This window comes from Strongylocentrotus purpuratus, unplaced genomic scaffold, assembly GCF_000002235.5.
Source record: "Strongylocentrotus purpuratus isolate Spur 01 unplaced genomic scaffold, Spur_5.0 spur5_scaffold_8, whole genome shotgun sequence".
Taxonomy (NCBI): domain Eukaryota; kingdom Metazoa; phylum Echinodermata; class Echinoidea; order Camarodonta; family Strongylocentrotidae; genus Strongylocentrotus; species Strongylocentrotus purpuratus.
This window is the reverse complement of record NW_022145614.1, coordinates 3,766,433-3,779,726: the sequence shown is the minus strand read 5'-3', so window position 1 is coordinate 3,779,726 and position 13,294 is coordinate 3,766,433. Positions and strand designations below refer to the sequence as shown.

Below are 13,294 nucleotides of genomic sequence, written 5' to 3'. Positions count from 1 at the left end.
AACGTCCTATTATTATATGGGGGTGATCATATTTTTTTCACAGGCTTGGAATGAAGGAATATCTTTGTCGTCTCCTATTTGAAGAATATTGACACTGTGCAGTTTCTATCTTCTCAAAGTTAAGTAATAATTCGTTTATCCTCTATTTATATGCCATCTTACGGTTTAATATAGTGAAAACCTAGAAGCTCGAAAACAAAATAATGAAACATGTGTGTCTACAGGCTAGCAATCTAGCTTATGAATTATTCATTGCATACCGTAGTTTATAAGTTTGACTTGTCTTTGCATTAAAAGAAATAGGGAACATAGAGGGAAATTATAACATGTTAAATTGTTAGGTGATAATAGATCTATATCAAATTAAAAGTCTCTTTTGTAGCCACAGCATTTGGGATTCAAAGGAATATAGCAATAAATTCGCAATACTAACTGTTACGTATACGAGTAGACTGCATTGTTTACGTTTTGCAGCTGTTTTTCCTAACCCGGAAGTAATTTCCAACTAAACGCGGAAGCTGAAAGAAGGGGGGAAGAGAGCTCCACGTCAACAAAACAAGCGATGTCAGCAGCTCTAGAACCCCCAAACTGCTGCGCTATACACGGCTTACGTACTGGCGATGCTCGCTCGATCAGCGGACGACCTCGGCCTCGCCACCAACTCAGCTTGCGCACTGCACGCAGAACAAGTGCCGCGGATTTGAACTGACTGTACTAATTTACTACTACTACATGCATCTAGCTACGTGGCTGTGTCACTGTTGACTGTGCATGGGTGAAAACCTGAATTTCATGTCGTGGCCGTGGCTTATTTGATCTTTGGAAAATTGTTAAATTTGACAGTCAGTGAGAGCAACTTCCCGGTGTTTTGGGACTAGACCTACAATTAATCAGCCTCTTTAAATAATAAACGCAAGACGGTAAGGAGGTTTTGGTAATCAAAATACACATGACATATCTTTTTAACTTGGTAACTGAGTCAGTAAGTGTAGTTTAGCAGACTGTGTTTGATGATCTGATGTGTGTGTCTGACATTACATGTCTGAAGACTGATTTAAGTGATGGTGATTGGGATTTATAGATGTAGGTGATTTAGTGAGTGCTCGCCTATGGCCATGGCTAGACCTATGACTTCTCTAGCTTAATTCAATTGTATGATTATGAATGAATATCTTTTGCTAGACTAGACCTAGTCATAATATTAAAAAACAGGGATCATTTAATTTTATTTAGTAGATCTAGACTAGTCTAATGCCTTTAATGGCAATGTCTAGTCTACTGTCAACCTTTTTTTCTTCTGAATTTTGTATCTGCAATGATGTCTTTTCCTGCCTGTCCGTTGTTGCCTATGTCAAGGAATTGATTATTATGGCTCGCTATGTGATGGAATAAAATTTTTGATGCGAATGATAAATTAATGACAATGACCTGAATAGATAAGAAGTATTGAGTTTGAAGTAACGAATGTATATTTGCAGCGTAAGACCTAGACCGAATTTTCTGTCACTTTCGTTCAAGCCGACCCTACCCAAATAAGAGGCTAAACGAACGAAAAAAAACAGAAAATTCGGTCTACATAAGACCATGATTGGTTGAAAGTGTGAAACTAAAAAAATTATAAACAAATGTTTTTATTAACGAAATAGGCCTAATGCATTCTCAAAATCTGATGCTGGACATAACACATCAAAAAATGTTAAAATAACAGTTTGTATAACCGGTATCTAGAGTAATACAGTCTGATTTTTTTTTCAATTATAAATCTACCAAAGGCTCAGCAGTTACATGATCAAATGTGTGTCAAACTACTACACGTACATGTAGATCTAGCACACATGAAAATCTCAGTTTTAATTAATTTTTGGTACTGTCTCCATAAATGTAGTGCTCCAAAGACCAGAGCTTTCACTGTTGCATATATCTTTTAGATTAAAGGTACTACAGGTATATGTCCCATTTGCAGGCCAAAAAAATGAAAAAGTTAAATTCCAACTGCATTTGAAAGATAATACTAATTTAGAACTTCCCTAAAAAAGGTGGGGCTTGAAAATGTCTTCAAGTGGGAAAATAATGACTATTAGTTGTCAAATCGACTTTAGGGCTATAGAGCCCAAAAGTAATAGTCTTGATTTTCAGACAATTGTACCGAATGGTCATACGTTTTTATGCTGCGCAAATATTCAATCAGTTTAATCTTGGCCATCACAAGAAGTGGGTTATTGATGTAGACAAATGCTCATGTACCCTTTACAACTCTTTTCATGTATCTTATTACCAAAGAAGAAAAAAGCCAGTCAGTCACTCAAGTGTCTGATAGTGAAGTCTAGCAAGTAAACAGGTTTCCTTGCATAATTTGAATATGAGGACACTGCTAACGTTTAAATTTCACAGATAGGACAATTCCTGCAAAGTTCTACAGCATTTGAGGTTGGCTGCAAAAGGGACATACATGTAGTACCTTTAAGGCATGCATCCACAATTTGAAATCTTTAATTTTGAGAATTTCGAAGACAGTATTGATGAATATCATTGATTTAATGGGAAAAAGTTTTTAAAATGCAAATATTTCCACATCTATTCCCCCTTAAATCAACTCCTCCACAGACAAGTGCAATGCCTTTCAAAATTTGAGTCAGATCATATTATCCTATAATTCCTATGCTTTACCTTAAATACCTTTATACCTTCCTTGAAATTCCAATTTCATTTGGGGATATGTTCTGCTGGAGCTGTGTTCGCCTATACAAAATTCTCTTACATCTCCTACATAGGAGAACGTCAAAAGACAACTTTGTTTTTTAAATCCCCCAGGCACACAGATTATTTTATATAAGTCATATGCTGCCTGTCTTGCAATGTGGTATTGATGGATCAAGATGTGTTTATTTGTGAAGTAATCTGGGCTCTCATCTCATACATTTTAGAAGCTTGTAAATTGTATGTGATTACCGTAGATATATACAAATAAAATGTAACAAATTTTCATTTTATGTGACTATGTTGGGAGTCTTCGAAAGAAAGAATTTTCACTGATTTTAAATAATTTTACAGGGTGTTTTAAGATGGAACTGGGGAGAAAACAGAAGTACAGGCTATGTTACAAACATCTTGTATACCCCATTTAAAAAATTAAATTTATAAGCTTTTCTAATTCTATTTGGCACTTGCCAATTTTATCATATCTTCATTCAGGTCTTGAGGTTTCAAGGAGTCAGTTGCAACTCATCTAGCGGATAAGCCCTCACGAAAACAAGATGCCGATTTCAGCAGAAGAACTTGTCAGACTACTGGCAATTCTAGCAGAAGAAGAAAATATGAAGGTAAATTGATTTAGTGAATAACCAATGAATACTGATGAAAACAGTAATCTATTTTTTCTTCTTCTTCTTCTTTTGTTCTCTTTTTTTTCTCCTTTTCTTTCTTCCTTTTCTTCTTCTGTTATTACTTTATATCTTTGTCCTTGTCTTCCTCCACCTCCTTGTGCTCCTCCTTGTACTCCCCTCCTCCTCCTTCCTCCTCCTCCTCCTCCTCCTCCTCCTCCTCCTTCTTTTTCTTCTTCTTCTTCTACCTCTTCTTCCTCTCAAGAGGACCTCAGCATTATGAATCAATCTGTTTATGATTCCAGTCTGAATCACAAACAAATAAATAACTTCAACATTGTAGCATTTATCCTGTAGTTTTTTAATGTGTACTGATGGACATTCCACATTTAGCTAGGTGATTTACATATATACAGGAACATTTCTTATTCTAAATATTAAAAATGCTTTTAAAATAGGGCAAAAGACCATAAAAAATAAACTCTTTGATTTATCAGGAGTTAAAAATATTTAGGTTTTTTCTTCTTCAAATCGTATCCCTCATTCACAATAACAGCTATAAAGACTCTTATCAACAGTTTAGTAGATAAGGTCAATCTAAAACTTGAGAGAAAACAAAGGTGAACAATACTCTACCAGCTGTGACCTGTTAGCCTGGAATAGTAGGGCAGTCTAAATCAACATCCATTGTCTGTGATATCAGTGTCTGATAGTGTGTAGTGTTCATAGTTGAATATGTGTACCGCATCAGAAAGCGGTTGCTGAGTTGCTCTCCTGTATGAATTGATATTACATCCTTCATTAACCCTAGAGCTTTGATGGCTTTGGGCAATGCAGGATCTTCATGTTTGTGGGAATATATATATATATATCTCTTTGACCCAATTAAAAGAAAAACAAAACATTTTCATTAAAATTTGATGTAGTCATTCGTACCAAGAACTTCTTGTTCGTACATTACATGCTGATAAACGTGTACCAAGATATGAGGCTGTTTTTTGTGCACATGTGACTACCGGTATGTAGACTAAAGAGAGCACATTGATAAAAACAGCCACCAAACAATTTGTATTTTTCTTGATTTTACTTTTTCTCTCAATTCTTAATGTGTCCATTTGCCATTGTTTTTATTTCTTACTTAATTGATTTCTTTCAGTCTTCTTTCTAAAATTATACACCTGTTCAACACAACAGTACATTTACAGTGTCTTTCAGACTCAGAATTGATTGTGCATACTCTGTGAAAATAAAACAGAACAACAACAAAAGAAATGGTTACAAAAAATTGGGCCTGCAAAGTAAATGTACGATAGTATTATTCTAAGAAGCTTTGTCTTATTCGTCCAATATGTTCAAACATACCCCTGTCACCAATGTTTAATGATTCTTTCAAATAGGTCACAGTGAAGGAGACATTGAAAGGAGGAGCTATTGCAGGAGCGGGTGCTGTGATTGGTGGAATGTGTGGAGGGCCTATGGGACTAGCAGTTGGTAGGTTTATACACTTATCTTCATCCATAGGGAAGGGGCACCTCAAATCAGCTTTAGCTATGCCACTTAATATTTGCTCCAACAATTCAAAGTATATAGTAACATGTCCAAAGATAAACCAATTGCAATGATCTGGTCACCATTTTAACCTTTGCTATAAACCAGATGGAATGCTTAGTACATGTATGTACATTAATTTGGGTGTCATTTCATTTCTTGGGGGGATTTTGTCCCACTATCAGTTTTGTCAATAAATGAGTTTGGTTGATCAGCGAGATGGAATAATCATAATGCAACTGGTATTTGGAACTAATGTGGATAGCAATGCTGGTGCTAGAAATAGAATTATTTCCCCCCAGTTTATTTGATTACAGTGATTTAGAGAGAGGACTAGCATCTTAGTCTTATTATCTTGGATAAAAAAAATGTATCAGTTTAATTCAGCATATAATTAATTTTCTTTCACTTTCGTATTTACTATCTTACTCCTGTTCCTTTCTTAATTTTATAATACAGATGCTATTATGTGATCTCTTTTTTTCTCTTCCCCCAAATGCGCCTTGAGCATTTGCTTTTGAGTGGATTCAGCGCATTACAAATCTCATATATCATTATTATATTATCATTATTATTAAAAAGTTATATTTTTCTAATCAAGGAAGGGATCTGGAGCAAACCTCTTTAGGATCATTATGCGACTATGCATATATACTTCATGTGACAATTTTGAATTTGTTATCGTCCAGAATTGGATATTGTAAGAGTCAAGTGATGCATAACTTAGGAATTTTCATTATTTCAGAATAAATGTATTCCTTGCAATGCTTGTTTGAGCCATATCCAGCCTAATAGTAAAGTTTGGGGATCTGTTGCTTTTTCTTGTGTGTGCCTGTGTTGTTGTTTTTTGCAACTGCTCTCTGATTCAATGGCTTTTTATATTTTATTATTTCATTGATTTACAATCTAAAAGGTTTTAATTTTTCAGAGATTCAGCTACTTGAAAAATGAAAAACATAAAACAGAAGTTTGATGAAACATTAAGGTTTTTTTTTTTGGGGGGGGGGGGGGTAGAATGATGAAGATCTCTTTAATCAAAGTATCATTTTATATTTTTATATACTCAAAAGAGATATTCAAACTAAGTCTATTTCATGATCATGCATGATTTAGATAACATACATGTAGACTAAATGTGAATGCAACCAATTTCATGTATTTGTCTTTGAATACTTGCTGCTCATCGTTCCTTTGTTATACATTTACATTGCACTTGTGAATGAAACGGGACTTGATTATTTGCTACAGCAACATTTGCTCAGAGCTTTATTTCGTAAAAACTAAAGGGTTGGGGTTGCAAACTTGCAAATGGGCAAATGGCTTCTATAAAAGCCTTTTAGGTGAGGTTTATGGTTGGGGTTAGGAATAGGTATAATGTTGGGTTCAATATAATGTTACAAATTCAATCATTATAGGATTGTACTGCGGAGCGATTGCAAAGTGAGCAAGTGTTGTACAATGGAATGGGACAGTACCAGTCTTTGTATTAATTGATATGTTTTCCCCCTTTTTCTTACATTTAGATTAGAATGCAGAAATTTTATGAGATCGTGCTTTCAGTGGTTACATATATTATTTTGCTATGCTAAATGTTTTGTTCATATGCCCTTTTTATTATTTGCAGGTGCTTTATCCACCCCACATCTGTGATTTTTTTTGAGTTCTTTTTTGAAATACATGGGTTGACTTTCATTTTCTTTCTTTTTGTGGTTTGATGTAGTTACGTTCTAACACAGTTACTGCTATACTTTCTCCTGTCCATGATAAAGAATTGCTTGCCATATATTTTTTCCTAGTTATGACAGTGTTTTGATCTCTTTGTTTTTAAATGTGCCTCACACCCTGCCTACTTAACCTTTGATTTCATGCATGGTTTGTTCAGTTTGTTGTTTCCCTTTCCTTGGCCGGTATTCAATTCAATACTTAGCATAAGTAAGAATTTTACTAAGTACTGTAAATGGCTAAGCTAAGAAGTTTACTTATCTCGTATTCAAATCGCATTTTAGACTTATACTTAGGTAAGACAAAATCTACGTAAAATACTAACTGATAAGCATTGTGACATCACACGGTCAATCAAAAGTAATGCGCAATTAATGCGTTGCAAACTTGCAATAAATGCGCGCTGATATAATTGTGCGCAGGTTATAATACTGCGTAAGAAAACCATTTGCTTGCCAAACGAGGCCTCCAAATGATTGGCTTAAGTCTGGTAGGGAACTGTCTTAAATATAGGGGGAAATACTTAGCCAAAAGTTTGAATTGAAGACCAAAATTGGCTAGGTATTTCATCTCAGCAAAATACTAAGTAAAAAGCTTAAATTTTGTCCTTAAGTATTGAATTGAATACGGGCCCTTGGTGTTTGTTCTCATTACTAACCCTAAACCTATCTGTCCCTTCCTCGCAGGTGGTGCTGTGGGAGGTGCCTTTGGAGCCTGGATGACAAAGGGAAAGTTCAAATCTATCCCTGAGATCCTGTTCTCTTTCAACCAGGATGAGCGTGATTCACTCTACAATCATTTCCGTGCCACTTTTGAAGGCATGGAAGCCCAGGATTTTGATAAACTGAGCAGGCTTGTGACAGAGAGCACCACCGTGAGAGGGATGGCGATGGACAGTCTCCGAGGATTCTTTAACGAGCAAATGAAGATGCAGGTCGCGGATTGATTTTGAAACCAATGCCTCGTCTTCTGCCAAAATGGCTTCCCACATTCTCATCTGCAATAACTGACTCTTTTTCAGGATGATTTAGATGTAATGTATTAATGCTACCAGAGATATTACCATGGACTGTAGCTTCTGGAGGAGACCATCTTCGAGTTCTTCATCTGACCCTCATATTCTTACAGCATTCAGATTTGCTGCTTCAGTGATGATCCATTTCCTAACAATTACAACTATTTAGAAGCTGTTCTGTGCTTTAACCATGCATTTGTTTTTCCTTAACATCTTCCTGAAAATCCAACTCATCTAAAAAAATTATATAAAAGCAGGTTCGGCATTCCTCTGTGTAGAGCTGAATTAAGGAAACACTTTGGTGTTTCCAACATATCTACATGTACATGTACAACTCGTAAGTGTTCATACAGCACTTTAATTTAGGTTAGCTTGAAAGTGGACAAGAGTTATCATCACCAAACAAATACTTAGGAATTTAATCTCCTATTATATGCCTATTGATGAGAGATGATAATTCATTTGTGCTCATCCTATGTGCGTGAATGTAAATGCGTCTCATTAGATTGGAAGACAAAGGTGCATCGGAGTAAAATTCCTACTCTTTTTCCACCTATAGGGGGCGCCCTTGGTGGTGCATATGCAAGATGGCGGTATAAGGGTAAGCATGACGTGGTTGCGGACGTCTTGAGGGGCCTGGAGGAGAAGCAACTAGAAGAGCTGAGAGAACAGTTCAAGGATATCGTTGAAGACTACCCTGAAGATGATTTCATGATGATGACCAGAAGGTTAAATGAAGACGGTGAGCTGAGGGAGAGGTTGAGATTGAAGCTCAAATCTTTCCTCACAGACACATTAAAACGAATACTCGTAGAGGAATATAAGCAAAGAGGAAAGGCAGATTAATGTCCAGATTTAATTTAAAAACTATTTTAGTATATTTTCCCTGTGCTAAGAAAGGCTTGTTGAGATGTGGCGTGGTAACCGCCCCCCAAAAGACACGCTTTTTTTAACGTGTAAATTAATGGCAACTGCACGAAAACTTGTGCGTATTCACTGAGCTCTGAGTGTTATAAGATACAAAAATGTGAAGCTATTACACCTAAAAAAAAACGCTGCCTTCTTGCCGCGTCATATCTGAACAAGCCTTAAAACCATTGTGTGACTCTTGCACCACATACATGTATGAGCTACACTATGTTGATTGTGACCTTTGTGCAAGTATATATGACACGAGGACTGAACTCATCTCATCACTCCCAATATAGAAGGTGAAGTGATATATCTTACAAGAAAAACACTGGGGCAAATTTGGAAGAAAGGAAGATTGAAATACTATTTTAGTGGTGTAAAAGAATCTACTTACTGGTACTTGAAGCTTGAAAATGTCATGTTCTCTGATTACCTTCATATTATAGCTACATATATGGCAGAAGTTTTACATTATTTGGGAATAAAGTGCTTGTATGTGGAAATATTCAACCATTTCAAAAGAATTATATCACTATAGATATTTACAACTGCATTATGCACCACATAGTTTGTATAATACCAAGCTTTATTTCAATTTCATGGTTGTGCTATGCTTTCATTAAATATGTACTACTTCAATTTCACAGACACTCTTAAAAGCGGAGTAACTATGTAGGCTATTCTATTTCTGTATAGCTTGTACATATATTTAGGATTTCAACGACTTTATGCTGGGGTCAGTGTGTGCTGATGTCTTTTGAAAGCTATCCATATCATTAACTGCTGTAAACGTGTTATGTTGTAAACTGTGTTAAATTCCTGCTTTCAAGTCTTGGTCCTTTTCGCGATCTTTTCTGAATATGTACCTCGTGCTAAACAGTAAACTATGTCATTCTCAGCAGGGCTGGGAATTAAATTGCTGCAGTTTATATTTCTGATACCCCAGTCTCATCCATAAGACCAACACAAGACTGACAAGAAATCAAACAACAAATAATGTTACCCAAAATGGCCAAGACTTTGTCATATCAGTGTGGAGTGAGCTTGTTGGTTTGAAAGTTTTATCATACAGAATAAATCATTTAACCGAGAAAAGAAAAGAAGTAAACCTTTCTGTATGAATTCTATTCTCACCACAATACAAGTAGTACAGTAATCAAAAGCGGTGTAATTTCAAATCACTTCTATACCATTGCCACCACATGCTCTTGCTTCCAATAACCATGTGGCTAATCTTTTTTTAACAACCTATTTTATAAAAGATAAAGAGTTCATTTTTTCCCCCTGTCATTATAGTGTACTTACTAGTACTAATTTATCAAACAAGATGTACTTTTTTTTTTCTTCCTTGATATGTTATGCATTTTTTTGGTTTATTTTTTAACATGTTTTATTGACTTGCCATTAGTGTATGTATGCCTTGAGTGAGTAATAATGTAAATTCTTTCTTGTGTGTTGCACATCTTCATATTCTTAGCCCTAAAATGAACAATTTGTAGAAATATTTGAAAAGGTACCAGAAGAACTTATTTCTGATATATAGTTTTGGAAGCATACAAACAAATTCTTGAAAGGTTTACAGTTACATGCAAATGAGATTTATTTACAAATGAAGATTATTTGAGCTTCTGCACATGTGGTACCTTGCATGTTTTTGTTTTTTTTTAAATTGGGGGGTGGGGGGGGGCATATTTTGACTTTCTGAAGGGCACTATATGTTAGATTGATTACACTTCTAAAAACAAAACAGTTACTGGTGAGGGCGCTTTGTCATTGACATGAAGAATTTTCTACCTTAATCCTTACAAATAATTGGGTATCGTAAACTGGGGTGAATTAAGAACAGGGTGAGTGGGGGGGGGGGGGGGGGGGGGAGGGTGGAAGAGCATGTTAATCCCTGAGGAAAAGAGTCAAAGACGATGCTGACCCTATCCACCCTGTTTATCAGTATTTATATGTTATTCATTACTTGTGTTACTCTTTGATTGATGTTTTACTGTTGAGGAATCCCTTAATCAATTAATTTTGCAGTGGTCATGTATTGTATAATTACTGCCTAAGTGCCTAAATGTGTGCAGAACTATTCATGAAAGAATTTCGAAGATGTATTGCTTTGTTATTTGTAACCACAATTAATGTGCTCATTAATATTTTTTAAAAAGGCTCATATAAACAAACAATTTTTTCTTGAGCAAGTCCATGGTATATTTTTACTGTGCCCCAGCGGCTACCAAGATTAATGTTTTTACTTGATATTTAGTGTGATCCAAACTTGTAGTAAGGTCACCAACATTAACCATTATTTGCACTAAAATCTGTGATAAGTCATAAGTAATGTATGGGACTAAAATGCCTTGGACTTGCTAAGATAAGATAAGACTTACTGCCATGTCTTGTATGTTTAATATTATTATATGGGGATATACATGTACATGTATTTATGATATGTGTGTATCAGGGTGATGGAGAAGATATACCAGTTCTTGCTGGACGATCAACCTATTATTTGGAAATATATTAATATCTGTGCTTGTGACTGACAGTAACCATGGAATTCACAAAATGTATAGATATTTCCTGTTCATAGACAAGTTTTCTTTTAAATTTTATAGATGTAGAGAGTAGAAGTAGATTTAGACATTTTCTTTCCATTATGTAATGCATTGATATGTACAGATGTGTGCAAACATATTTTTGCCCAATATTGTACTCATCCAATTAAAAAAATTCCAGATTTTCTAAACTTGGTATTTTACTTGTTTTCTTTATTGGGTGTTTGTGAGCACAGTCTGATGTATCAAGAAAGCTATCATCCCCTATTTAGATGGAAGTATGTGGAATGATTTTAAAAATGATTAACAAGGATGATGAAAGTAGAAAATTCAACAAAACAACATTTTTTATGACAGAAATGCAGAGAATTAAATGAATGTTTTGATTTATGAATGAGTCTATAGAATTGTGAATGAGAAATATTGATACACATCCTATTTGAATAAACTATACATTAAATGACGGAGAGGGATAGAGAGGGGAAAGGGGGAGCAAAAACAAAAGGTGAGAGAATAGGAATATATATCCTGCATATTCATATGTTATTAGTGCATGAACTAAAATACATGGAATCTTCATACATTGTTCCTATGTCGGGCAAGCCTTGGACACGCTTTTGTTTAAAATGTCTTTATTAAATTTGAATACAGTGGCGTAACTACAGGGGGGTCGTCTCGCCCCCCCCCCCCCGAATCAAATGGCAAAAAAGAGGGGAGAGACGAAGGAAAGAAAAAAGTATGTGAGATAATATAAGGAGATAGATTGCTCATCAAAGATTGTACACATAATATGTGGATCAGTAACGTTGGGACAATATGATTAAGTCTTAAATGTAATAATGTTGTAAGAGAAGCATTAATAAACGAATATCGAAAAAAAAAATGCTTTGGGATGATCCGATCTGCGTCTTAGATGTAGCGTACAGCAGAGAAGAAATAGAATAGTGAAAGATAGAAGACATACGGAAAAAAAACACAAAGAGAGTATGTGTCCGTTTCACTTTAAAATACAAAATGTATCCATTCTAAAGACGCAAAGGATATATTCCCTACCGGCTGATATAGTCAATCTGCCCCCTTAAATTTCGACCAGCTATTATAGCGTGTTTTCAACCGGGGTGCCGCGAGAGTATTTTAGTTATACCCAAAATATAATTTGGAATAACGTCAACTTCAGTCTTCGGAAACTGCAAGATGACCAAATATAATTAAATAAAAATCTCGCTGGGTATTTTGATGAAGATATAATTAAGTGTGTGGGTTTTTTTTCTCGCTTGCTTCACACGCTCGCAAAATTTAGAAGCGGGATAGTTTCAGGCAGCGAGGCCCACTGAACATTACGTCATGATGATATTCGGGCAGCGAGATGCCCGAATATGGTCATGAATCGGACAGCCTGGCACCTGATTTTCACCTTCTTTATTGTATTTTTTATATAGGTATATGAAAGGTATAATATGCAGTGTCGTTTTTGTCCTCGTTCGCTTCACTTCTCACAAAAGTGATAACTCTAGATGATTCCTGGCAACAAGATGACCGAATATAATAATTTTACATTTTATCTATAGAATATCAATCGATATGGCCTAACCCTTTAGGTGCCAAAACATGGATCGCCGGAACTCTTTTACAAAAATATTTTTTACTCCCTCTTTTGGCTGATTTTTTTCTTTTTATTCAGAAAAAGGTTTAATTTTTTTTTTTTTTTAAAGTTGTCCGTAGATTGCAAGACTTCTAGGTCGGTCGCAAAGGGCAAAACAACATCTTTTTCTTAATTTAGGCCTATGTTGATGACTAAACAACATTATGCATTTGATAAAAGTGCAGTTTTTTCGCTTCTCTCGCTTGCAATAATTCAGATTCGGATAGAGGGGCAAATGGCCCTCATGGCCCCCACGAAAACATGAACCGTATATGTCCGTGTATACAGGGAGCTCACCTCCCTGGTGTATACGAGGGATGGACACGGATCCATTTTGATGAATTTTGGATTAGGGCCGGTGCTTGACGCGAATTTTTTCAAATCCAAAAAGGGGGTTTAAAGCGCTGATCTAAATAGATTAAAAACTGGTGCCCCCAAATGGCTGAATCCACGCTATACGCCACTGTTTAAATATGTAAGTAAAACATTGTATAAAGGGAAAGCATATAGATGCATTAATTATTTGAATTAAAAGAGAAACACGTAGGCTTATGTAAAGTATAACTTATGCTACGTTAAGTTA

At 35.5% G+C, this 13,294-nt stretch overlaps 1 protein-coding gene across 2 annotated transcripts; it reads left to right on the top strand.

The window, feature by feature from the left end:
* Positions 1 to 393: 393 nt before the first annotated feature.
* On the top strand, positions 394 to 11,260 carry LOC577156 (protein C19orf12 homolog). Of its 2 annotated transcripts, none has more exons than XM_011672245.2 (4): positions 394 to 920; positions 3,193 to 3,320; positions 4,718 to 4,811; positions 7,277 to 7,848. In XM_011672245.2, the coding sequence occupies exons 2-4, from the start codon at positions 3,255 to 3,257 to the stop codon at positions 7,534 to 7,536; spliced, it is 420 nt and encodes a 139-aa protein (XP_011670547.2). In that variant the 5' UTR covers positions 394 to 920; positions 3,193 to 3,254; the 3' UTR covers positions 7,537 to 7,848. The 2 variants fall into 2 exon arrangements, with proteins under 2 accessions (XP_011670547.2, XP_003725418.1); XM_003725370.3 differs by lacking the exon at positions 7,277 to 7,848 and adding an exon at positions 8,165 to 11,260 and having other exon boundaries at positions 452 to 920.
* Positions 11,261 to 13,294: the final 2,034 nt, after the last annotated feature.